At 48.6% G+C, this 25,380-nt stretch overlaps 1 protein-coding gene across 1 annotated transcript in view; it reads right to left on the reverse strand.

Moving 5' to 3' along the window:
- dab2 (DAB adaptor protein 2) overlaps positions 1 to 24,627 on the reverse strand; it is a 37,671-nt gene extending 13,044 nt beyond the window's left edge. Inside the window, 3 exon segments of the mRNA XM_038805961.1 lie at positions 81 to 220; positions 4,403 to 4,573; positions 24,473 to 24,627. Of these exon segments, the coding sequence (XP_038661889.1) occupies positions 81 to 220; positions 4,403 to 4,499 (237 nt within the window). The 5' untranslated portion in view covers positions 4,500 to 4,573; positions 24,473 to 24,627.
- Between the last annotated feature and the right edge of the window lie 753 nt (positions 24,628 to 25,380).

The following is a 25,380-nucleotide window of genomic DNA, read 5'->3' on the forward strand; positions in this document are numbered from 1 at the left end:
TTCCCCTCGATGGTTTGAACAGTCACCATCTTCTGGATGCTGAGCAATTATACCCATCAACAGGAATGTGAAAACATTACCTTCAGTTTCATCATTGAATCCTGACACATTTTATCTCCTCTGGCTTCAGCCACATCATCAATGCCAATGATCTTGGCTTTGTAGCGAACTCCATCACCTTTAAATCTTGCCAATAAAGACTCTTCAGTTTTTTCTGATCCTAAAAACAAACAACCAAAGCAATTCAATCCCAGCTTGGCCGGTGGGGGGGGGGACCACAGTAAAGCTGGTCCTTAAAATCAAAAAATTGTAAATATCTGAAGATTAAAAGATAAGACTCCAAAGCCTGTCCACCATCTGCACCAGTCAGGAATGTGATGGAATACTCCTTTCTGGATGAGGGCAGCTCCAACATCAAAGCAACCAGCTCGATCTCACTCCTCTCACCAAGGTGGACACAATTCCTGTAGCACAGGAGGCTATTTGGCCCATTCCATTAAGTCTGTACTGACCTGTCAAGAGGACACCCTGCACATGCCCAATCCCTGCAACCCCTAGGACAGGGGCAGCAACTCTTCCAACCCCAATGACCTCACCAACACCAAAGAGGGACAAGAGCAGCAGGTACATAGGAAAGATTACCTCTCCTGGATCCTAGTCCAAGCAGTTCAAGGTGGTGACATCTTTTGGGGAAATTCAAGATGGGCAAGTGCTTGCTCTTAATGTCCAACCCCATGGTGGTGGCCAAGTAACCAATGTTATGGTCAGGATGGAGTGCGCCATCTAGTTCCATAATTGGCAGCACAGACCAAAGATATGCAGGTTAGGTGGGTTGGCAATGCTAAATTGCTCTTAGTGTCCAGAAAGAAAAGGCTGGATAAGGGTACAGGGATAGGATGGAGGTTTTTTTGGGGGGGGGGGGGGGGGGGGGGCGGGAAGAGAAAGAGGAGATAGGTAGGGTGCTCTTTCCAAGGGCCAGAATGGAGTCTGCACGTTCTCCGTGTCTGCATGGGTTTCCTCTGGGTGCTGTGGTTTCCTCCCACAGTCCAAAAATGTGCAGGTTAGGTGGATTGGCTGTGATAAATTGTCCTTAGTGTCCAAAACCGTTAGGAGGTTATTGGGGATAGGGTGGAAGTGAGGGCTTAAGTGTGCCAGTGCAGACTTGATGGGCCGAATGGTCTCACTCTGCACTATGTTCTAAAACTAATTACTGGGCTAAATAGCCAGCTTGTAATGCAGAACAATGCCAGCAACATGGGTTCAATTCCATACCAGCCTCCCCAAACAGGTGCCAGAATGTGGTGACTAGGGACTTTTCACAGTAACTTCATTGAAGCCTACTTGTGACATTGTGATTATGATTTGACAGCAGTTAATTATTAACAGAAACTACTCATCCATGACTAATCTTGATACTGACTTAGATTTGCTCTTACTCTGTACTTCTCTCCCCCCAGGCTTAGCATCAATGCCTTATATACACACTACTGTAGCTCCCTCTAGTGGTTACTCTAGATATTCATTAACCCTTGCAGATCTTACATTTATGATAAGGTGCCAAACCCCACCACCACACTGAGAAGTTGACCCAAGGTTATTGTACAAAAAAAAACAAACAACTGCAGATAGAACTATGCTGGGAGAGAAATAATGGCAGTTCTCCCATCATCCATTGGGTGGCCATGATCACCTCACAGATACAGCCCATTTAGTTTCATTTGATTCAAATTTGAAAAATTAACCCACTTGGAAAAGCAATTTCCTTGATCTTGTAGGAATGAGACACCTTTTCTGGTGTCAGGCGGATCCTACACCCCAGAATAAAGGTTATAGTCTCATTAATCCCAGGGGAGGGGGGTGGAAGATGGGCTAAGAAACCAAAGGCTCTTCCCCCAAAGTCAGAGGAGCCCCAGGCTGATGCAGAAGTCGTGAGTGGAGGAGGCCAATCACATCCCCCAACCAAAAGGGGCATGTCCAATTGATCTCATCTCCCTTTAAGCCAATGGAGATTCTGAACCAAACCATCTGCACAATTCCACCGTGGCAAATATTCAAATCTCTGCTGCCACCACCTGGTCAGGAAGAAGCATTCCAACATTGACCCTCAAATCTCAGTATTTATTTTTAATTCGTGCCTCTAGTTCTACGTAGTATTCAGCCTCATGCACCCCCAGTCCCAGAAACAGAAGCAACACTGTGTACAGAAGAGTATCACAATGAAATAGGACTGTTTCGGATAGGATTCAAGTCTAAAATATCAGTGGTCAGGGACCAAGTAAATACTCAGAAAACCTCTTCCAAGTTCTGTTAAAATTACATTTTAGAAATTGACCAGACTTGTGGCTGAAGCAATGCCCGTGACCCTTGAACAAGCAGTTTTACGAACTCAGGATAATTCTCCCCCACCCCCAGGATTGCAGTACAAAGGCCATCTGCGTTTCATAAAGACAGAGAACCCTGCAACCTCCCTTCAGGTCGGATGGTGCAAACGTTCCGCAATCTGCAGGGAGTTGTAGAAAAAAAAAAGGCACAAGTGGAAAAATGTTAATTTTGGAAAGGGCGAATGAGAGAACAGATTACTTACTGGAGAAAAGCCACAGCACGGGGACTTGGGGGAAGTGCACAGAACAAGCTGTAATCAGGAAGGCTAATTAAATGTTTACCCTCATTTCACAAGCGGGCTGGAGTCCAAAAGCAGGGAAGTGTTACTGTAACTGAGCTGCTGGCCCAAGGATGTGATTAATACTACACTCTACGTTTCACCTGGCTTCACCCAATGCTGGTGTGTATATGTATTTACAGGGTGGACCTTCTTGTTGCCCCTGGTGTATTTTTCTCTTTTTCATGTACAAATGATCAGTTTGAGCTGCTTTCAGAAAACTGTATCTCAGCACATGTGATAATAAACAAATCCAACCCAAGTTAAGTGGATGGGTCATGCTACATTGCCCCACAGGGTCCAAGGCTAGGTGGGGTTACAGGGATGGGGTGGAGGCCTGGGCACTTTTCAGGGGCCAGCAGAGACTCTGGGCAGAGTGGCCTCTTTCTGCACTGTAAAATTCGATGACGAGACCACAGCTAGCAAGCAGATTGCTGTCCTGAAACCCATGCCATCATCCACCGTTTACTAGAACATCTGCACCATCACCTACAAGACAAATTTCTGCATTGCCCATTTCCTTGTGAACTCGACTCATCTGAATTACACAGCAGCATTAGGCATCAGCCTGATGGGTCCTATTAGTTCCTGTGCTTCTCAGACAGGAAAGGTGTGGGAAGCCCCCCCCCCCTCCCACTTTTGGGTGGGCAGGCTAAGAAATTTGCTATGGGGGCATCAATTGCAATTGGATGCACCAAAACAAAGTGTTGGGAAATACCTCAGAGGGAAAGCCCGCGTTTATAAACAGGTGGTAAATTAACCATCAACCCCCACTCCTTCATAATGGTCAAGACAATGTTAGGCCATCTAAGAGTGACTCTGGTGGTGAGCCACCTTGGCCATCTAAGAGTGACTCTGGTGGTGAGCTGCCTTGAACCGCTACAGTCCAAGGTCCAGATACACTGGGAGGAGAGGGAAGTTCAGCGAGGTTACATGGGAATGCAGGAAGCATTTAAACAGCTGGGCCCACAAGGGTAGAGTGGAGGAATGACAGATGGACAGGGCCTGGGCGTTCAGTGCAGAAAGGCCCTTTGGCCCATCAAGTTTGCCCAGACAATAACCTACCCCCAATCTTGCTCATCCAAGTGATTTCCAGCCTCCACTATTTTACAGATCCTCACCACCCACAAGTGAAAAAATTTCACCCCCCTGCCCCTCACCAAAATATGCCCCCCTTGTGATTAACCCTTCAGAGGGAGGCAAGAACTGCTTCCTATTTGCCCTCAATTCAATCATATTCCCCCTCAGCCAACCATGCCCTAGCATCCTCAGTCCCTTATAGCTCCCAGATGGATATCCTTTGTACCCACTCGTGCAATAAAAATTATTCCATATGCTTCAACCCATGTGGGACCTTCTCAAAGGTTTGGCTAAACTGCACAATCCACATACTATCAAAAAAATTCTGTTCGGCATGACCTCCCTCTGAAAAAGCCATGCTGACTACCCTTGATAACCCACACCTTTCCCAGTGGAAATTAATTCTCTTTAGTTTCCCCATCACTGATGTATGGACGGGCTTGTGCAAGCTGGACTAGGAAATCCAGACAACGATTCAGGACAGATACAGGCAAATCAATAACTGCGCAGCAAACGGCGATCTGCTGCAAGGGTGGGGTAATAATGGCAGTGAACAATTTAAACGATGGCATACAGGAGCAGAGGGTAAAAAAGGAGACCAACGTGGAGCTGAAGACCAAATGCTCCCCGTGCTAGTGACACCACCTCCCCTCCATTTCTTACCTCGCTTTTTGTCCTTCTTTGATGACTTTGTAGGTGAAGTCTCTGATTGGCTAGGACTGGGACTGTTGACTTCAACAGGTTCAGACATGGTTGCCATCGGTACTCAATCACAAAGTTCCTTCGCCCTCAAATACGGTCTGCACAGAGTCAATCAAGACATGTCAATCCGACCTGTGGAAAAATGATAAAGTTAGCCCCAAGTCAAAAGATAAAGATTTCAAACACCTCAAATTAGCAAACAGGCCAGCAACTACTGAAGGAGTGCTACAATTTTAACTGGCTTCAACAGGGCCTTGGCCATCTATGTTTGAAACTAGAGCTAAAATTGATCCATCTATATAATGTTGGATGCAATAGATCAAAGGTGCTCTGTAGCAGCATTTAACAAAGGTAGGCCATTCAGCCCAAACATACTCTGCCATAGTCCCTTCAATTTTGTCACAAGTAGGCTCACATTAACCCTGAAAATCTCTCCACTCCAGCACCCATTTGGGTCCACTGAGGGAGAATTCAGACTGTCCAATTTCACCCAACAGCACATCTTTTAGGACTTGGGAGGAAACCAGAACACTGGAGAAAACCCACAGACGACCCAAACCAGGAATCAAACCTGGGACCCTGGAGCTGTGAAGCAACAGTGCTAACCACTGCTTCCATGCCACCTTGTTCCAGGAATTAGCCAAGCACCCGAGGTTGGGAGCTTGTTCCCAACCCCACCCGAGGGGCTGGCTTAGCTCACTGGGCTAAATCACTGGCTTTTAAAAGCAGACCAGCAGCACGGTTCAATTCCCGTACCAGCCTCCCCGAACAGACGCCGGAAAGTGGCGACTAGGGGCTTTTCACAGTAACTTCATTGAAGCCTACTCGTGACAATGTGATTTTCATTGTTCCAGGGCTGGAAGAACAGCCACCAGTGACTGGGAATGCACCAAGAGACCAGATTGATGATACCCAAGGCTTGTGCAACTGAGATTACAGCAAGAGGCAAAAAAAAAAACATGGATAAGAATGAAAATTCCATTTCCCTTTATCCCCTACACTCAGACAAGATACTGGAGTGTTCATGAAGGAAAAGACACGAGAAAGGAAGGGAAACAGTTTCTAATATGTTAATTGGCTTTGTGCCCCAAGATTCCTAGTTAGGTGCATGACTGCACCTGGCAGAGGTCCTTCTGTTCCATGTCAAGTGCCTAGCAATAACAGCATTTAAAAAGGGCATTGCGTTCAGACTTTGTTTACAGACACGGAGGTCATAGTCCAACTTGTGCTGGAGTTTGAGAGTCTGCAGTCATGTAGCACTGGCAGAGTTCACAAACCCGATCTCAAAAAAACCTAGTTTCCCCCCTAGTGTAGTGAAAGTCACAAGAACAGAAAGGACATAGGAAACATCTCGAACCAGTTAAGCCATTTAGTTAAATTGTGGTTGACCTGCATCTCTAATACTCAGGGGTAGAGTGTTAAAAGTTGCAACTAATGGTTTGTAAGGCACAAGTCTCAAATAGAGAATGTGGACCTCATTGAAGATGGAGCCCTTACCATTATCCACCACTAGATACATGGGTCACATTTACAGGAAAGTTTCCACCCTCCACCTGGAAGTCAGAAGTTGTTGGTTTCCATTGGTAGCAGAGATAAAGATATTTATGTAAAGAAACCCAAATCGGATCCATGAACTAGCCTCAATCTGCAGTCTTTCCTTCCAGGCCATCTTCCATGTCTAGTTGTCCGATGTCAACTGGCCAGCCACTGAACAATAACCTTATTGTCACAAGCAGACTTCAATGAAGTTACTGTGAAAATCCCTTAAGTTTGTGGAGGCCGGTACAGGAATTGAACCTGTGCTGCTGGCCTTGTTCTGCATTACAAGTGAGCTGTTTGGCCCACTGTGCTAAACCAGCCCCCGAACCCATCAAAGTAATCATGCTGCTGCCTCAAATCCATAGCCATGATGAATTTTGGAATGGGAGTGCTGCACAATTTAGTAGGTGACAAAGACCCAGATTGGTCTGGAAAGCAAGCAGGTTAGCAGTTGATATCTATCCGAATTTTTAAAAAACCAAGCTTCTAGAACTAGTGCAGAAGGAGGCCATTCGGCCCATCGAGTCTGCGCCAACCCACTTAAAAGCCCTCACTTCCACCCTATCCCTGTAACCCAATAACCCCTCCTAACCTTTTTGGTCACCAAGGGCAATTGATCATGGCCAATCCACCTAACCTGCACATCTTTGGACTGTGGGAGGAAACCGGAGCACCTGGGAGGAAACCTATGAAGACATGTGCAGACCCTGCACACAGTCAGTCAGTGACCCAGCAGGGAATTGAACTTGGGACTCTGGTGCTGCCACAGTGCTATCCATAGAGCCCCTTCAAGGGCAGTTCAGAGTCTTGGGGATATTTCAACCAGGCTTTGCTGTCAATTGGGTCAAAATGCTGGCAGGGTGGTGTGTGCAGCACTGGGTGGCTGGAGCAACAAATTCTGACTTGGAAATAATGCTCAGAGAATGAAAAAACAATTTCACAGGTTAAGCAATTGTTTTCTGAACCAAAATGTTTTTAGCCCAGTTATATTTGCTGCAGTAACACAGCTGTATATATTGGGGCTGCTGAACTGTTGCAAGTCTGCCCAGGATATTGATCTAGGGAATGCACTCTAGGTCATGGCTAGCAGTCCTGCTGCAGAATAGAGCTACACTCCACAGCAGACAACCTGGCCACTGGGGCCTCAGGCAGGAGGGCTGGTAGCAAAAAGAAGACGACCCAAACCTCACCTGAATTCACTTCAAAAAAGTGGAGCCCTTCACACCAGCAGTGCTCCGGTGTCTGTTGTCCAGAATGTGTAACAGACCAGGGCAACAAGCAGAGAGAGATTGGTCTGTGTTCAAAGGTTAAACCAAGATTAGCTCCCAAGCAAAAAAAAAACATTACTCAGGATATCCATTAGTTATGTAGATGTACCGATTACTAGACGCAGAAAAAAAAAGTGCACAGACAGCATCAAGTGTTGCTAGGCACCAGTGGCCCCAAACTGGGAAGCGTTATCCTGGATACTAGCCCATCTTTGGAACTGCTGAAGTTGGCTGCACGGTAAACCAACAGGACTTATGGTGAGGGGGCATTTTTGGCTAGGCCAGCATTACCCATTTCTTCCTAGTTGTCGAGTCGCTTTCTTCAACCACTGTGTAGGTATACCCACAGTGGAGTTAGGGAGGGATTGGCCCAGCTTTATATTTCCATGTCAGGATGGTGAATGGCTTGGAGAACATCTAGTGGCCTTGTGTCTCTCTGCTGTGCATCCTTTAGATGGTAGTCACAGGCTTGGAGTGCTGCTCAAGGAACCTCAAGTACACATGGCTGTTACTGTGCAGTGATGGAGGAGAATGTTCTGTGGATTATCATAGAATTTACAGTGCAGAAGGAGGCCATTCGGCCCATCGAGTCTGCACCGGCTCTTGGTAAGAGCACCCTACCCAAGGTCAACACCTCCACCCTATCCCCATAACTCCACCCAAGGAGGCCATTCAGCCCATCGAGTCTGCACCGGCTCTTGGTAAGAGCACCCTACCCAAGGTCAACACCTCCACCCTATCCCCATAACTCCACCCAACACCAAGGGCAATTTATCATGGCCAATCCACCTAACCTGCACATCTTTTGGACTGTGGGAGGAAACCGGAGCACCCGGAGGAAACCCATGCACACACGGGGAGGATGTGCAGACTCCGCACCGACAGTGACCCAAGCCGGAATCGAACCTGGAGCTGTGAAGCAATTGTGCTAACCACCATGCTGCCCCTAAATAAGGAATAGCAATCAAGCAGGGCTGCTTGGACCTGGACCCAGGCATGTACGTGTCAGTAATTTTAATAGCATTGGGGCAAGGTTCAAGTCTCTGGTTGTCATATCAGCCCAAGCCTGGATATGGTCCTCACCTTGCTGCATTTGGACACTTCTAACCTGAAGGAAAGTCATTGATGAAGCAGCTGGATGGTTGTGCCTAGGACACTCTCCTGGAGTGGAGGCATGGACATGTGCAAGAGTCTCTTCCCTTTCTCCACCATGCCCCCATTTTACTAGGGTTTCTTGATGCCCTACTGTCAACATTGACCCATGGCATTCAGCTCGTGTCCCATGTTTGAACCAAGGCTGTAATGAGATCAGGAGCAGAGTTGCCCCTGGCAGGACCCAAGTGCAACAGTTATTGCTGACTGATGGGGGCAGTGACTAGCACTTCAGAATGGGCATTAGGCACTGGCCATGATCCTCAAATACCCAGATGGTGCCAGAGGATTGGAAAAGATAGACCTAGAACTATAGCTAGTCCATTGAAGCTATCAAACAAAATAGAGGTGTTGGGACATGTAGTGAATTGGAGGAGAAGTTGGGCATTTCTAGGGATGCTGACACCCAAGAACAATTCTATTCCAAACAGGAACTCTGGTTCTTTATTTAGAAACTTCTGGTTGGACAGGTTTGAACGGACTGATCCTAAAAAGCACCAGACCAGAGGGTCAAGTCCACTGCAACTCAGTTACCCCAGTAACACTGGTTATACATTAACTGTGAACGAAGAATCCACTTTGTTGCAGGTAGACTGGATAAACACAGCATGTAGTGCCCAAGTATTTGCAGTTAGACCCTCCTCCAAGTCCAGAATAGCTTGCACTCTACAACCAAAAGTCCAGTATTATTGAGAGTGCTTTAAGATTAGCAATGACTGCATGGGGAGGGGAAAGAGAGCAGGGAATTGTATTAACAGGTGTTGAAGTAATGTCTATAGTTAAGAATAGAATGATAGCATTCAAATCAGCTGATCTGAAAGGGCTGCTAATAAAACAAGGGTAAAGCAAAGATAAGGGTTGGGGAATGAAAATTTGACTGTAATAATAGACGGGGGGGAAGGGAATGAAAATGTGACTAGTGGACAGTGGAATGACCATCAATGGTATGGGTACTTCCAAATCCACAACTGCTCGCATCTTAAAGGGCCAGGACAGCAGAAACATGCAACACCCGAACATTCCCCTCACGTCACTAACCAGCCTGATGACTGGAATTGCCGTTCCTTCACTAGTCACTGGGTCAAAATCCTGGAACTCCCCCAATAGCTGTGGGGGTGGACCTACACCTCAGGGATTGCAGTGGTTCAAGGCAAAAGTTCATCACCACTTAAGGGTAATAATGGACAGACAAGAATCCCCACATCCCATGAATGAATCAAGAATGTGTCCTTGGTGGGGCACACAATATGTGAATGAATTCTTTGTCATTGGTAAAAAACCCATGGTTGGAGTTCATTACTACAAGCAAGATTGGAATTCAACACAATCAAGTACTTGGGATGATGGGATATGGAGCAAGTTCATCAGATCAGCCACAATATGATGATTCGACTGGCTGGGCCAAGGTGCTGAATGTTCTCCTTTTGGAGAAACATTGGGAAGATCGACCTGATGCAGGTGGTCTTACTGTTCTGTTCATCCAGGTGTCATTCATGTGGGTGCAAAATGGGCCAGTGCAGCCCAACCAACTGGTTACCTTCACTGCACCCAAGCCATTGATTTATTGCATCTTTCTGATCCACACAGATGCTACTGCAGGGCAATGATAGTAAGATTAGACCGACTGTTGGTTTGCAGTAATGCTTAAAGACCATGTTCAGGACAAGAGCCAGAAGCTAGAAGTTAAACACCATCCACTTCTCTTCCCCTTCCCCCCCCCCCCCCCCCCCCCCTCCCTCAGATGATGCACTGAGTGCCCCTCAACTCCCCTCTGGAAGACAGCATTTGCTCACCGACCGAGGCGAAGGACAAGCCCACATACCCACAACTCTACCCAACTATTGGATACCAAGGGGCAATCGATCATCGCCAATCCACTCACCACATCTTTGGACACAGGAGGAAACCAAGAGCACCTGGTAGAACCCCATGCAGACACTGAGAAAGTGCAATCCCCCACATAGCCAGCCACTCACCCAAGACTGGAATTGAACTGGGGCCCCCAGCACAGACCTGCCCAATGTGACTGGGGTCCCCGGCACAGAGACAGCACTGACCTGCCCAATGTGACTGGGGACCCCGGCACAGAGACAGCACTGACCTGCCCAATGTGACTGGGGTCCCCGGCACAGTGACAGCACTGACCTGCCCAATGTGACTGGGGTCCCCGGCACAGAGACAGCACTGACCTGCCCAATGTGACTGGGGTCCCCAGCACAGTGACAGCACTGACCTGCCCAATGTGACTGGGGTCCCCGGCACAGAGACAGCACTGACCTGCCCAATGTGACTGGGGTCCCCGGCACTGACCTGCCCAATGTGACTGGGGTCCCCGGCACAGAGACAGCACTGACCTGCCCAATGTGACTGGGGTCCCCGGCACAGAGACAGCACTGACCTGCCCAATGTGACTGGGGTCCCCGGCACAGAGACAGCACTGACCTGCCCAATGTGACTGGGGTCCCCGGCACTGACCTGCCCAATGTGACTGGGGTCCCCGGCACAGAGACAGCACTGACCTGCCCAATGTGACTGGGGCCCCCGGCACAGAGACAGCACTGACCTGCCCAATGTGACTGGGGTCCCCGGCACTGACCTGCCCAATGTGACTGGGGCCCCCGGCACAGAGACAGCACTGACCTGCCCAATGTGACTGGGGTCCCCGGCACAGAGACAGCACTGACCTGCCCAATGTGACTGGGGTCCCCGGCACAGTGACAGCACTGACCTGCCCAATGTGACTGGGGTCCCCGGCACTGACCTGCCCAATGTGACTGGGGTCCCCGGCACAGAGACAGCACTGACCTGCCCAATGACAGCACTGACCTGCCCAATGTGACTGGGGTCCCCGGCACAGAGACAGCACTGACCTGCCCAATGTGACTGGGGTCCCCGGCACTGACCTGCCCAATGTGACTGGGGTCCCCGGCACTGACCTGCCCAATGTGACTGGGGTCCCCGGCACAGAGACAGCACTGACCTGCCCAATGTGACTGGGGTCCCTGGCACAGAGACAGCACTGACCTGCCCAATGTGACTGGGGTCCCCGGCACTGACCTGCCCAATGTGACTGGGGTCCCCGGCACTGACCTGCCCAATGTGACTGGGGTCCCCGGCACAGAGACAGCACTGACCTGCCCAATGTGACTGGGGTCCCCGCCACAGAGACAGCACTGACCTGCCCAATGTGACTGGGGTCCCCGGCACAGAGACAGCACTGACCTGCCCAATGTGACTGGGGCCCCTGGCACAGAGACAGCACTGACCTGCCCAATGACAGCACTGACCTGCCCAATGTGACTGGGGCCCCCGGCACAGAGACAGCACTGACCTGCCCAATGTGACTGGGGTCCCTGGCACAGAGACAGCACTGACCTGCCCAATGTGACTGGGGCCCCCGGCACAGAGACAGCACTGACCTGCCCAATGTGACTGGGGTCCCCGGCACTGACCTGCCCAATGTGACTGGGGTCCCCGGCACAGAGACAGCACTGACCTGCCCAATGTGACTGGGGTCCCCGGCACAGAGACAGCACTGACCTGCCCAATGTGACTGGGGTCCCCGGCACAGAGACAGCACTGACCTGCCCAATGTGACTGGGGTCCCCGGCACAGAGACAGCACTGACCTGCCCAATGTGACTGGGGTCCCCGGCACAGAGACGGCACTGACCTGCCCAATGTGACTGGGGTCCCCGGCACAGAGACGGCACTGACCTGCCCAATGTGACTGGGGTCCCCGGCACTGACCTGCCCAATGTGACTGGGGTCCCCGGCACTGACCTGCCCAATGTGACTGGGGTCCCCGGCACTGACCTGCCCAATGTGACTGGGGTCCCCGGCACTGACCTGCCCAATGTGACTGGGGTCCCCGGCACAGAGACAGCACTGACCTGCCCAATGTGACTGGGGTCCCCGGCACAGAGACAGCACTGACCTGCCCAATGTGACTGGGGTCCCCGGCACAGAGACAGCACTGACCTGCCCAATGTGACTGGGGTCCCCGGCACTGACCTGCCCAATGTGACTGGGGTCCCCGGCACAGAGACAGCACTGACCTGCCCAATGTGACTGGGGTCCCCGGCACAGAGACAGCACAGACCTGCCCAATGTGACTGGGGTCCCCGGCACAGAGACAGCACTGACCTGCCCAATGTGACTGGGGTCCCCGGCACAGAGACAGCACTGACCTGCCCAATGTGACTGGGGTCCCCGGCACTGACCTGCCCAATGTGACTGGGGTCCCTGGCACAGTGACAGCACTGACCTGCCCAATGTGACTGGGGTCCCCGGCACAGAGACAGCACTGACCTGCCCAATGTGACTGGGGCCCCCGGCACAGACCTGCCCAATGTGACTGGGGTCCCCGGCACAGAGACAGCACTGACCTGCCCAATGTGACTGGGGCCCCCGGCACAGACCTGCCCAATGTGACTGGGGTCCCTGGCACAGAGACAGCACTGACCTGCCCAATGTGACTGGGGTCCCCGGCACTGACCTGCCCAATGTGACTGGGGTCCCCGGCACAGAGACAGCACTGACCTGCCCAATGTGACTGGGGCCCCCGGCACAGAGACAGCACTGACCTGCCCAATGTGACTGGGGTCCCCGGCGCTGACCTGCCCAATGTGACTGGGGTCCCCGGCACAGAGACAGCACTGACCTGCCCAATGTTTTGATCTTGCTGCACAGCTGCTGAGAATAGGTTGTAAACATCTGATCAAGCCAATTGCCCATCCCTAATTACTCTGGAGGTGGTGAGCCACTGCAGCAGCCCATCTGGGAGGGGTGGATTGGCCATGCTAAATTGCCCCCCTTTCCAAAGATTGTGGTTTGGGGGGGGGGGGGGGGGGGGGAGGATCTGGAGTTGAGGGTTGGGGCAGACTATGGGCTGAATGGCCTCCTGTATTGTAGGGATTCTATTGTACGATTCAAATGGGACTGGGCCACAAACTGCAGTAACTATAGTGAAGTCAAAGTCACTGAAGGATTGTTACGCATGTGTTTAGGCAATTTGATTCAACGCCTGGATTCAATATTTTACTTCAGGAACTGTATCCAGGTGGACACCCATCCAATGGCAATGGGTAATTGACTGTTAGCAGCCTGTGACATCCTATGGTAACACTGATACGGCTACCAAGTAGGCGGGAGTGGATGGAAGAGATGTGGAATGCAGTTACTGTGGTCAGTGTGCAGCAGGAGTGGTTGCAATCCTGGTTCATTCAGCTCCAGGGATTGGACTTGCCTGAACACCCATCCAGGTCATGGGACATGGGCGTCAGACTGTGCCATTGCCCTCGAGAGGGCAGAGAGTCACATTGCTGTGGGTCTGGACCAGACGACTAAGGATGACAGATTGTTCCCCTAAAGGACCTTATTGAATTCAAATTACCATCTACAGTGGCAGGATTTGAACCTGGATGCCCAGAGGATTACTCAAGGTCACTAGACCAGTGACATACCACTACATCACCACCTCTCCTATTGTCCTGGAGATATAATAAGCGCTATAGAAATGCAGACTGGCATTCCCTACACTGTTGCATTGAATGGAAGCCAGAATCACAGCAGGGAGAGATTAATAAATTGGTTGTAAGAGTTTGCTGACTTTCCTGGCAAGACCTCAGCTCCATAGAATACAACACACCAGTCCCTACTCATGTGGACCAAGTAACCTAGAGATGGACACAAGTCCCATGTACCACAGGTTGGACAGCCCCTGCAAATCCAAATGTCACCTTTTAAGGGGCAATTTAGTGTGATCTATCCACCTACACTGCACATCTTGTGTTGTGGGGGTGAAACCCACGGACACTGGGAGAACATGGAAACTCCACATGGACAGTGACCTGGAATTGAAACTGGGCAGCAGTGCTAACCATTATGCCTCCATGCTGTCTGCCCAGTTGTAACTTGGGCATGGGCCAGATCATCATCATGATTACAGCAGCTCAAAACTGGCAGACCACCACCAAGGGCAATAAATGTTGGGCTGGTCAGCGACACCCACATTCTCTTCATCCAAGACAAGGGTATATTACCCTTATACAGGGTGTCCACTTAAGTGGTCCTTTGATAAAGTCATTCCCTGGATTGAGAAAAATAAAGTGGAAGCAAACTTCTGCAGGTATTCCCCAATTTGGCATCAGTAGCATTTTCCTGCAGATTTTACAGCTGGTGCATGCAAGCTAGTCTCAAATGGCAAGTAGATTAATCAAGTGCATCAAAAAATGTACAAAAATCCCACAGGAATTTCCAGCTACCAGTGTAAAATTAGTTTACCCTGTGACGGTTAGTTCAATAGTCCAGTGCTACCCATGTTTTATGCTCTTGACATAGCAGAAGCTGCTTCCTTGATGTGCACTCTGACAAAGGAAGGTTCAGACTTGGAGCTAGCTTTAACACATTAAACTGTTAACAATTCTCCTACTTGGATTAGACTCCTGTTATTCCTGCTACAGCTACTCAGACTGACAAACCAGTCTGCTACAATCCACATGGTGGGTGTGATGTGTTTCAAATCAACTCTGTCTGTACTCACTGAGTGTCTCCACTGGAAAGAGGAAGATCATGTGTGCCGTGTCCTTACATATGGGTTGGTGTAATGCCCCCTGTGGTTGTCACCTGTGTATCTTGAATGCCCATTGGTCGTGTCCTATCTTATCAACCTATTGGTTGATCGTCATGTCACTGGTGCCCCTCGTGTCTAGCTAGGTGTAGTGTTCACATTAACCCCTTGTGCATTTAGTGTCCTAGTGCATCTACATTAACCCTTTGTGTATTTACAGTGATGCATATCACCACAACCCATATAGTCAACATCTTCAAAAACTAGACCCACCCCATCCCTCGTGTATTCCCTGCACAAACCGAGATCTTGCCACCTACATTTCTGGAAGATCACAGAACCAGAACCAAGGTGGGTCCAGATTAACCATGACCCAAATTCAACAGTAGAATAGGTTTCTGCCAAAATTGCCCCTTTTAGGCAGTTATTACATCAATTGACAGACACTGCATTCCACACTAATGTCTAGGTAATTGACACCAAGAGCCCAGTTACTTAAACTCTTAAATAGTTTCAGTAATTTTTGGAAACTATTCCCAGAGAATGTCTTCTAGAGGACAGTCTGCATACTTGCATCAAGCCCACAATCCTATTGGACAGTTTAGAACAATTCAAGTCCATTTTAAATAGCTGAGTTTAAAATCTTGGTGTCAGAGTAGATATCAATCCAGTCATGATGATATTAAAAGGCTTTAGTGGAATCTTCGCTAGCTTCTGTTTGTTTCATGAGCCTCCCTAGCTTCAAACCCATCCCCTTTTCTCCCTCATTTATTTAAATTTGACCAGGACAAGCACATTCCTCCCAAATAAAATGTTCTAATCTCCTTGGCAAGTGGAAATCTGCCCACCTTCTCCAATCCCAAGAGGGCATGTACAAGGTGAGATCCAATCATTGAATGGAGTAGGCTCAGGAAGCGGTCTACTCAAAATGTAAATGTCAGGCAAGGGCATTGGGCTCACTCAGAATTACTCCGACCAGTTGGGTGTCCATAACATTCAATACAAGTTTAACAAAGCTGCTCAGCATCTGGAGTCAAATAGAAAATGCTGGAAATCCTGGCAGTCTGTGGCGAGAAGCAGCATTGTCAAAGCCAATACAACATCCAAAGTTCCTCCGCTAGATTTAAAAAGCATCGGACTGCACACTACCATTCTGGAGTCAGCTATATTAAATCAAAACAGAATCTAGGCAGGTCACAGTGAAGCACCAAGTGCAACGTCTGTGGGGGAAGTGGCGAGGTTCCTGTCATAATATACACCAGTGTATCATGGTGCAGACACACAGGGACCAGTCAACATGTACAAACACCACAGCCAATCACCAGTTAGAGTACACACACTATAAAAAGGAGTCGATGGTAGTCATGATGTGGAGATGCCGGCGTTGGACTGGGGCCAGCACAATAAGAAGTCTTACAACACCAGGTTATAGTCCAACAGGTTGGTTTCAAACACGAGCTTTCGGAGCACTGCTCCTTCCTCAGGTGAAATCCATTCACCCTAGGAAGGAGCAGTGCTCCAAAAGCTCGTGTTTGAAACCAACCTGTTGGACTTTAACCTGGTGTTGTAAGACTTCTTACTGTGCTGACTATAAAGGCAGAGGGCACCACGGTTCCCGCTCATTCTGGGTGCTGTCTCTCAGTGTAACAGGAACTCATCCAGCCCAGCACAGACTCACACCACGTGCTGAGAGAATCAACTGGTTCGGACAAGGCTTAGGTCTCTAGTTTAAGTTAGCATCATTTAGACCCACAGTCATCGTGTGTTAGTTAGTTAGAAGCAGTTAATAAAATGGAGTTGAACCTTCATCAGTGTTGGAAGTGTCTGTTCATCTCTCAAGTCTACACTAGCCAACACTCAGTTCCCCTCAGCCGCCCACCTGGGAGGGGGAAAATATATTACAGAATCTCAAGGATCAGGAAAAGAATGCTGATTACCATGGAAACGACACCAGGGAAGAGACTTAATTCAGTGATGAGCAACCTAGGCCACGTCTACTAACCCAGTTAAATACATTTAATCATACCTATATTATAAACTCTACACTTGGGACACAGGTAATATGGCTCTCAGTCCATGTTATGGGCAGTGCGCACCTCTGCTGGGCAAATCCATGGATTTCAAAAGGCAAAAAGTGTTCAGGTAACAAAGGGTTGCTAAAGGGTAATGTTAAAGTGGTCAGCAGGCATTCAGTGCCACAGACTGGAGCTCAAAGGGACAGCAGCATGTGGATACAAAAACTAGAAGCCAATGGATTTTTTGGGGGGCAGGAGGAAGGTTTGTACTGTGTTCACCAGGTGTGGATATTGGGAAGTATTGCAAGCGGGATGCACAGTTTAGAACAGCGCAGACCAGTTGATTAGGGTTCAATGCCAGGAAGGAACCAATGCCAGGAAAAAAACAAATATAAATGTGGCTTATGGCGAGGTTGAAGGTGGCAAGGCAGGTGGGGAAGTTATGCTGAACTCGTGCTGGAATATGGTATATATTTCTGGACACCATACTGTAGAAGGATGATGTGAACACAGGTGAGCAAAGAGGTTTACCAGAATGGTTCCAGTTACAAGAGGTTAGATTGGAGAGATTGGGACTGTTCTCCTTGGAGATGAGGAGATAGACAGAAGGAGGCTGCAGAGTAGATAAGCTGTTCCCACTTGTAAAAGGATCAAAGACCAAGAACAAGAGGGCACAGATTTAGTGAATTGCAAAAGCAACAGTCAAGTGGTTTGATGAGCTGGTGCAGACAATGGGCTGAATGGGGCTCCTTTTGCACTAAATCACCACCAGAAATTGCTGCAGAAAACCTGAAGGAGCACATTAAACAGTTCTTTTTTGGGGCAATTTTGATCTTTGAAGATCCTTCCCACCTGTAATACAATGAGATATAACACTTTCCTGGTTCTCAGGGGATCAGTACAGCATTGGATACAGGACACTGCTAGTCATGGAGTTTTCCTGGAGGGGTCAGTTTAGCCGAGTTGGCTGGACAGCTGGTTCATGATACGGAGCAAGGCCAGCAGCACAGGCTCAATTCCTGTACTGGCCAAGGTCACTCATGAAGCGCCACCTTCTTAACCTTGCCTAGAGGCTGGTGAATTGACATTCCTCTTCCTTCCCCCCCCCAGGAAAACAGCCTACGATCATCTGGGATTATGGAGACTTAAATTCTGCCCAGCCCTTGGATAGATTGTCCCAGGATAATGGTGGTGGACATGAGCAGGAAAGGGTCCTAACCAAGTTTAGGAACTGCCCGTCAGGAATACCAAGTGAAGCATCAAATGTTTGGTTTTTAAAATCAGAGATTTAAGAAAGAATGGACTGGTACATCAGCTCCCCCAGAGTCAAAACATTTCTCAAGAATGCAACAAAGATAATCAGTGAATGTTGATTGGGGGGGGGGGGGGGGGGGGTTCAATGCCAAGACAGAGGTCACTGGCCTTGCATGTTCATAGTGTTGATGCAATCAAGAACAATGAGAATTAACCTCGGGCAACAGCACTGAAGCTGAAAAATGTGGCGAGCGTCAATCCTTTTATACAGACAAAAGCTTGCTCATTCAAACATGTTGACAGGCACACAGGTCCCAATTTCTCAGGAGACCAGGCAGGAAAACTACAAGGAAATGTCACTTTAAACAAATGGCATAGCAGTCAGTTTTGCAATACACCACAACCTCTCTTTCTCCCCCCCCCCCCCACACCCAGAGGCTAGTTACTGTATAAATTAGTTTCAGCAAGAATGCGAGCCAAGACATCAAACTAATATTTGAAGGACCCAATTTAATCAACTTGCCCAAGAACAACCAACCTTACTCAACCCCCGAGAGATAGATACAGGAAAGAAAAATATTGCAGCCAAGAGTAACCATGTAACCGAGACAAAACAAAAGCATCTCTCTTGCATGAACCAGCAAGTTACAACTACAAGATACCACCCTGCACCAACTACACCAACTTGCCAGGGCTTGCTCAACACTGGAAGGCAAGAGTTCAGAGTCACTTCACTATCACCATCCCTTCACTGCCACTTGTCAATCTCTTCAAGCAATCCAGAGAGAAACAAAAAACAGGCCATTTGGCCCAACTAGTCCCTGCTTGTGTTTCTACACCACCTCCACGCAACCCCGTTTCCTTTGCCCTCAGCACCTACACACTTGCGGCATTCTCAAGTGTGCCAGTGGAGGGCGTGGTTAAGGTCAACAGCTCACTGAAAAAAAAATGAAATGAAAAATCACTTTGTCACGAGTAGGCTTCAATGAAGTTACTGTGAAAAGTCCCGAGTCGCCACATTCCGGCGCCTGTCCAGGGAATCGAACCGTGCTGCTGGCCTGCTTTTTTCTTTTTTTAAAAATTTAGGTTACCCAATTATTTTTTCCAATTAAGGGGCAATTTAGCATGGCCAATCCACCTACTCTGCACATCTTTGGGTTGTAGGGGGTGAAACCCACGCAGACACAGGGAGAATGTGCAAACTCCACACAGACAGTGACCCGGGATCAAACCTGGGACCTCGGCACCGTGAGGCAGCTGTGCTAACCACTAGGCCACCATGCTGCCCTGGCCTGCTTTTGAAAGCCAGAGATTTAGCCCAGTGAGCTAAACCACCATCACTGCAGGAGTTCCTTGGAGAGGGAGGGTCACTAGGAGCGAGTAATTTCCAAAGTCATCAATCAGGCGAGATGGAACCCCACCATCCAGGACAATGCAGCCCACTAATACAGTAGCAAGGATTTATTACAGCAGCTGTACAGGGGCTTGGTGAGATCACCAAGTGTGAAAATGTGTAGATTTGATCTCTTACCCAAGAAAAAAAAAAAGGATGTAGTTGCCATTGCAGGAGTGGGTTCACCAGACTGATCCTGGGATGGTAAGACTGTTGTCCAAGGAGAGATAGAACATAGATAAATACAGCACAGAACAGACCCTTCAGCCCACAATGTTGTGCTGAACCTTTGTCCTAGATTAATCATAGATCATCATAGAATTTACAGTGCAGGAGGCCATTTGGCCCATCGAGTCTGCACCAGCTCTTGGAAAGAGCACCCTACCCAAGGTCAACACCTCCACCCTATCCCCATAACCCAGAAACCTCACCCAACACTAAAGGCAATTTATCATGGCCAATCCACCTAACCTGCACATCTTTGGACTGTGGGAGGAAACCAGAGCACCCGGAGGAAACCCACGCAGACACGGGGAGGACGTGCAGACTCTGCACAGATAGTGACCCAAGCCGGAATCGAACCTGGGACCCTGGAGCTGTGAAGCAATTGTGCTATCCACAATGCTACCGTGCTGCCCTCAAATTAATCTACACCCTCATTCTACCCTAATCCATGTACCTATTCAATAGCCGCTTGAAGGTCCCCAACGTTTCCGACTCAACTACTTCCACAGGCAGTGCAATCCATGCCCCCACTACTCTCTGGGTAAAGAACCTACCTCTGACATCCCCTCTATATCTTCCACCATTCACCTTTAAATTTATGTCCTCTTGTAATGGCTTGTTCCACCCGGGGAAAAAGTCTGACTATTCCCCTGATCATCTTATAGACTTCTATCAAGTCACCCCTCATCCTTCTCCGTTCTAATGAGAAAAGGCCTAGCACCCTCAACCTTTCCTCGCAAGACCTACTCTCCATTCCAGGCAACATCCTGGTAAATCTCCTTGCAACTTTTCCAAAGCTTCCACATCCTTCCTAAAATGAGGTGACCAGAACTGCACAGTTCTCCAAATGTGGCCTGACCAAGGTTTTGTACAGCTGCATCATCACCTCAGCTCTTAAATTCAATCCCTCTGCTAATGAATGCTAGCACATCATAGGCCTTCTTCACAGCTCTATCCACTTGAGTGGCAACTTTCAAAGATCTATGAACATAGACCCCAAGATCTCGCTGCTCCTCCAGATGGTGCCAGTTAGGATTATATAGTCACTGGAGTGGAGGGGGATCTAATTTAAACACAGGGATGTAGTTTCCTGCAGTTGGTGTCCAGAATAAGGGGTAGGCCATTTAGGGCAGAGATGAGGAGATCATCATTCAGGGTGATGTGGTATTCTCAGAAGGAAGTAGAGGTCAAATCACAACATACAAGAATTTGTGGGAGTGTATGGCATTGTTATGGAGGATAAGCCAACTGTTGAATGTTCAGGGCTGATGCCTACCCCTTCACGTTTCAAATTAGGGATGGACAATAAATGCTGGCTTAGCCATTGAACACATGCTGGGGACCAGCAAGAATGCTTGCCCGTGCTGTGTCAACAGAACTTCTCACCCTTAAGTCTTCACAGGAAAGGAATCCACAAGACAGAAGCAGAATTAGACCACTCAGCCCATCCAGTCTGCTCCGCCATTCAATCATGGCTGATATTTTTCTCGTCCCCATTCTCCTGCCTTCTCCCCACAATGCCTGATCCCCTTATTAATCCTGCAAACCACAGATAAGGGGGGAAAAAAAATCATACCAGGAAGCACTGAGCCATTTCCAAAGTGCCTTATTTGGTCCCAAAAACAATGTCAGCTGATGGGAAAGGTGTGGAGTAAACCCCAATCCAAACCTCCATCTCCAGGCACATGTTGAAAGGATCAGATTCTGAAGTTTAGTTCCAGCAAGAAGCAGTGGCAGCAATCAGCCAGAAGTTCAACAAAACAGCTGCACATTGTTAGTTGGATTATTTTGTGCTCATCAAATTAGCATACTGAAGTCCCACTCAACAGGGGGTGATTCTCCAAGCCCTACACTGGGCTAGAGAACTCACTGCACCATGATGCTGGTGTGCGATTCTGAGGTGCGGAGAATCAGCACCATTTACACCGGGGCGTGGAATTGGCAGGGCCACTGATTCCCTGGCCTGGATGGGCCGAGCCAATATGACGCTGGTGCTGTTCACCCCTGGTTGCTGCTAGCGGGAACTCTGCATGAGCAGTCGGAGGGGGGGGTCTGGCCTGCATTTGGGTCCCACTGATCGGCAGGCCAGCCTCTCCCCCTGGGCCTACTTTCTGGCACAGCCGGCCCCTGAACACTTGACTCCATGTTCAGTTGGGGCTGGTGCACTACCACGCATGTGCAGGGTGATGCTGCCCAACTGTGCATGTGTGGCCATTTGGTGCTGCAAAATGAGGCTGGAGTGGCATGAACTGCTCCAGTGCCCTGCTGGCCCCCTGTGGTCATACCTGGGCCTGGTTCACACCACTGTGAAACGTGACATCGTTCACAACGGCACGATCACTTGGGCTCCATATTGGACAATCGTCCCCGCGGCTAAGGAAAGTGACTGGAGCTACAAGCCAATAAGGGGCAGTCCCTGGACTAAATTTCCAGGAGCAGTGAGCCAGATTGGGATGGAACGACAGTAACCTTGCCTAAATTTACAGAGTGGAGTATTTCAGCTAATCATCACGGTCTTGCCATCGGCGAATTGGCACAAGAGCAGAAATCTCAGCTGGACCTACAACGTGTTGATTATAATACATCAAGTAATCTCTTGGGCATCTATCTTTCCACAGGGCACCCACCGGAGTAGAGGCATCAATTACACCCTCTTGGGTTTGAGAAACACCCAACTCGTACTGCATGATCTCGGGACCCGATTTCTCAAAATGTTCATGTTTTGAAATTATATGAAGCATCTACCTTCATTCTACTTCCCATTGTGCACACACCAAATCTCCATTCAAACCTCAGTGACTGAGCTTTCAACCCTATCCATTGCTGAACTGTACATCACTGTCTATATATAGACAAATTTATGTCGTGTTAACCAAATTGGGGGGGGGGGGGGGGGAGAAATGTCCTGAATTTCTGACATCTTTGACTCGAGGGAGCAATCTCATTAAATCTGGACCCAGTCACATTCAATTCCTGAATTGTCAGTTGTAAGGATAGGTGAAAATCTGCTCTCCTAGTTACACAGGACAATGGGCATAATAGCATATGCAGATACAGACCCATGGTGGGGGAGGTGGATAAAAGTTCAGGGGAGAGGAAGGACTGCAAGAAGGCAGGACAAAGTTTGTTCTGATGACTTCACCTTAAAATAGATCTAAAATGACAACCCATTTTATTTTGGTCGATGACTAACTCAGAGGAAGGAAAACAGAAAAGGTTTGATATACTTAGTACATTTTTGGAACAGGCAACCCACCCACACAAAGTGCCTTGAACTTAGCACCTTTACGTACAGCTTCAAAATAGAGGCTGGGGACCAAGTTCAAATCGCAGCATGGTGAATTGGAATTTAAATCTGGAAAGAATCCAAATGTTAATGCCCTTCAAATGCAACAAGGTGATGCCAGTAACTGCTGCATCAAAGCATTCACCATCCTAGCACCTGGGGATCCAGCCAGTGAGGACAGCTCATGTCTCAAGGATTCTGTCCTTTCTCCATGGACCACAGGACTGCCCCGCATCAAGCGATACCCGAGAAGGGAGTTCCCAACGCCATCTCTCCTTGGAATAGGGAAGGTTAGATTATACTGCAACCTTCGTCACAAGGAGAATTAAGGCATGATATTCATCACTGGCAGATGCTCAGTTCCCATTGGAGGAGATGGCTACAGTTCAGTGTTGGGATCCACCAGCTATACTTCCCACAATAACATGGCACCATGACCAATGTTTCTAATTCCCCTCATCAAGACAATGGCCATTCCACTCAGGAAAATACCAGATAATAGAAAGTGGTAGTGTCTGGGAAGATTAAACACAGTCCTAGGGCAGCAGTTTAACAATTTGCTGTTAATGTTTCATGGTCAGAGTTGGATATCAATTTTAATTAAAATGCTAGAAGACCACATCTACAACACCGAAACTTCCCCATCTCCCTTGATACATTTATTAAATGCGGAAGGTGGGAGGGGGGGGGGGGGGGGGGGGAAGAAGAGTGAGGGTTACAGCAAGGGCAGGGATGTGCAATTGGCTAATTCTTTCAAAGAGGATTCTCGCTGCCAATAGACTAGGATGCTGGAATCCAGGTGATAATACAGCCAGCCATTCCTCAAGCAGTGCCAGTTTCACTCTCCATAGGAGGAGGAGAGAGTGCATCAATCCCTTAATCAGTCTACAACTACTAGCAAGTTTACACCCTGCCCCCACCCAGCAAGTCTCCCCACCTCAAGCCACACCATGCATGCAGCCAGGACCTGCTGCACTGGATGTACACCAATAGTTACTCCACTGGGTCATGGCAACAGGAACTGGAACCCCACTCAGCAACAACAAAACTACAGATGCTGCAGCTAGACACTCCGTTTAGCCCACACCAGAACAGACTTGCCTGACATTAGAAGTCATCGAAATAATTCTATTCACATGCACTTAACTACAGTAAACACTCCCCAATCCACAGAGCCAACTTCAGGAGCAGTATGAAGGAGTTTGAACAGGGGTGTGAGACGGCAGACAGACAGGCAGTGTACACAAATGAGGTCTATCACTTCCAACAATTAAAATCACTGCTAAAACTGGGATATATCCAGATATGGCGAGTGTTCAGAAAACTTACCAGCTTGACTGGGCCAGCTGGTTTAGTCCACATTTCCCCACAGCTGGCAGGACTGAGGCAGACACTGAACGCAGGAGGCTGGTGCAATGTTTAGCTGCAGTTTGACCCCCAGGGTGGGGGGGGGGGGGAAACCGCTGTGGCCTCGGAGATGTTTCCAATCAGATCCTGGCAAGCTGGAAGCTGGAGTGGAATGTGAAACAGGAACAGCCTCCCCCATTCAAACATGCTGTCATTGCAGGATTAACCCTTTGTGTACTTCTCAATTAAGCAGCATCTCCATTTCATCAAGAACACGAGGAAGTTGCACCTCCCTTTCAAAGCCATGTGGTCAACCCAGTATTAAACAAGAATACACCTAACCCCATTTTGCCAATAGCCATTTTAGATTTGGCCAGACCTCACCAACCCTGGGGTTAACTGGGTGCATTGTTCGCAGCTCTGTCCCATATAACATGGGGTCAGATCACATTCAGGGGCAGGGGGGGGGGGGGGGGGAGAGAAACAGTGGACCAATGCTTAGGTCAATTAAGAAATTCACAGCCTGCACACTAGTCTACCTATGACTATAGAAATAGGGAGGACCCATTTTGTAAAAAGGACCAACTAGATGTCACAATAAGGACACCCACATCTGGCCCCTTGACACATCTACTGCTGCTGTTAATTGAAGTGAATTGGTTTTGCCCCTCCCCCCTCCACAGGGCTTTTTAGTTGGATCACCAGACTATCTGAATGCCACACAAAAAAAAAGTCTTAAAAGCCAGAATCTTTGAATGTACGTTTTCCTCAGTTATGCAATTAGAAAATCTACGCCATAATTATTCCTCGGTTCACAGAATGATCTGTGCCGTGAGACCAGGATTTTCCTGTGGAACATGGAAAATGCTGCTGGAGAGACGAGCAGGAAT

This window comes from Scyliorhinus canicula, chromosome 8 (genome assembly GCF_902713615.1).
Source record: "Scyliorhinus canicula chromosome 8, sScyCan1.1, whole genome shotgun sequence".
Taxonomy (NCBI): domain Eukaryota; kingdom Metazoa; phylum Chordata; class Chondrichthyes; order Carcharhiniformes; family Scyliorhinidae; genus Scyliorhinus; species Scyliorhinus canicula.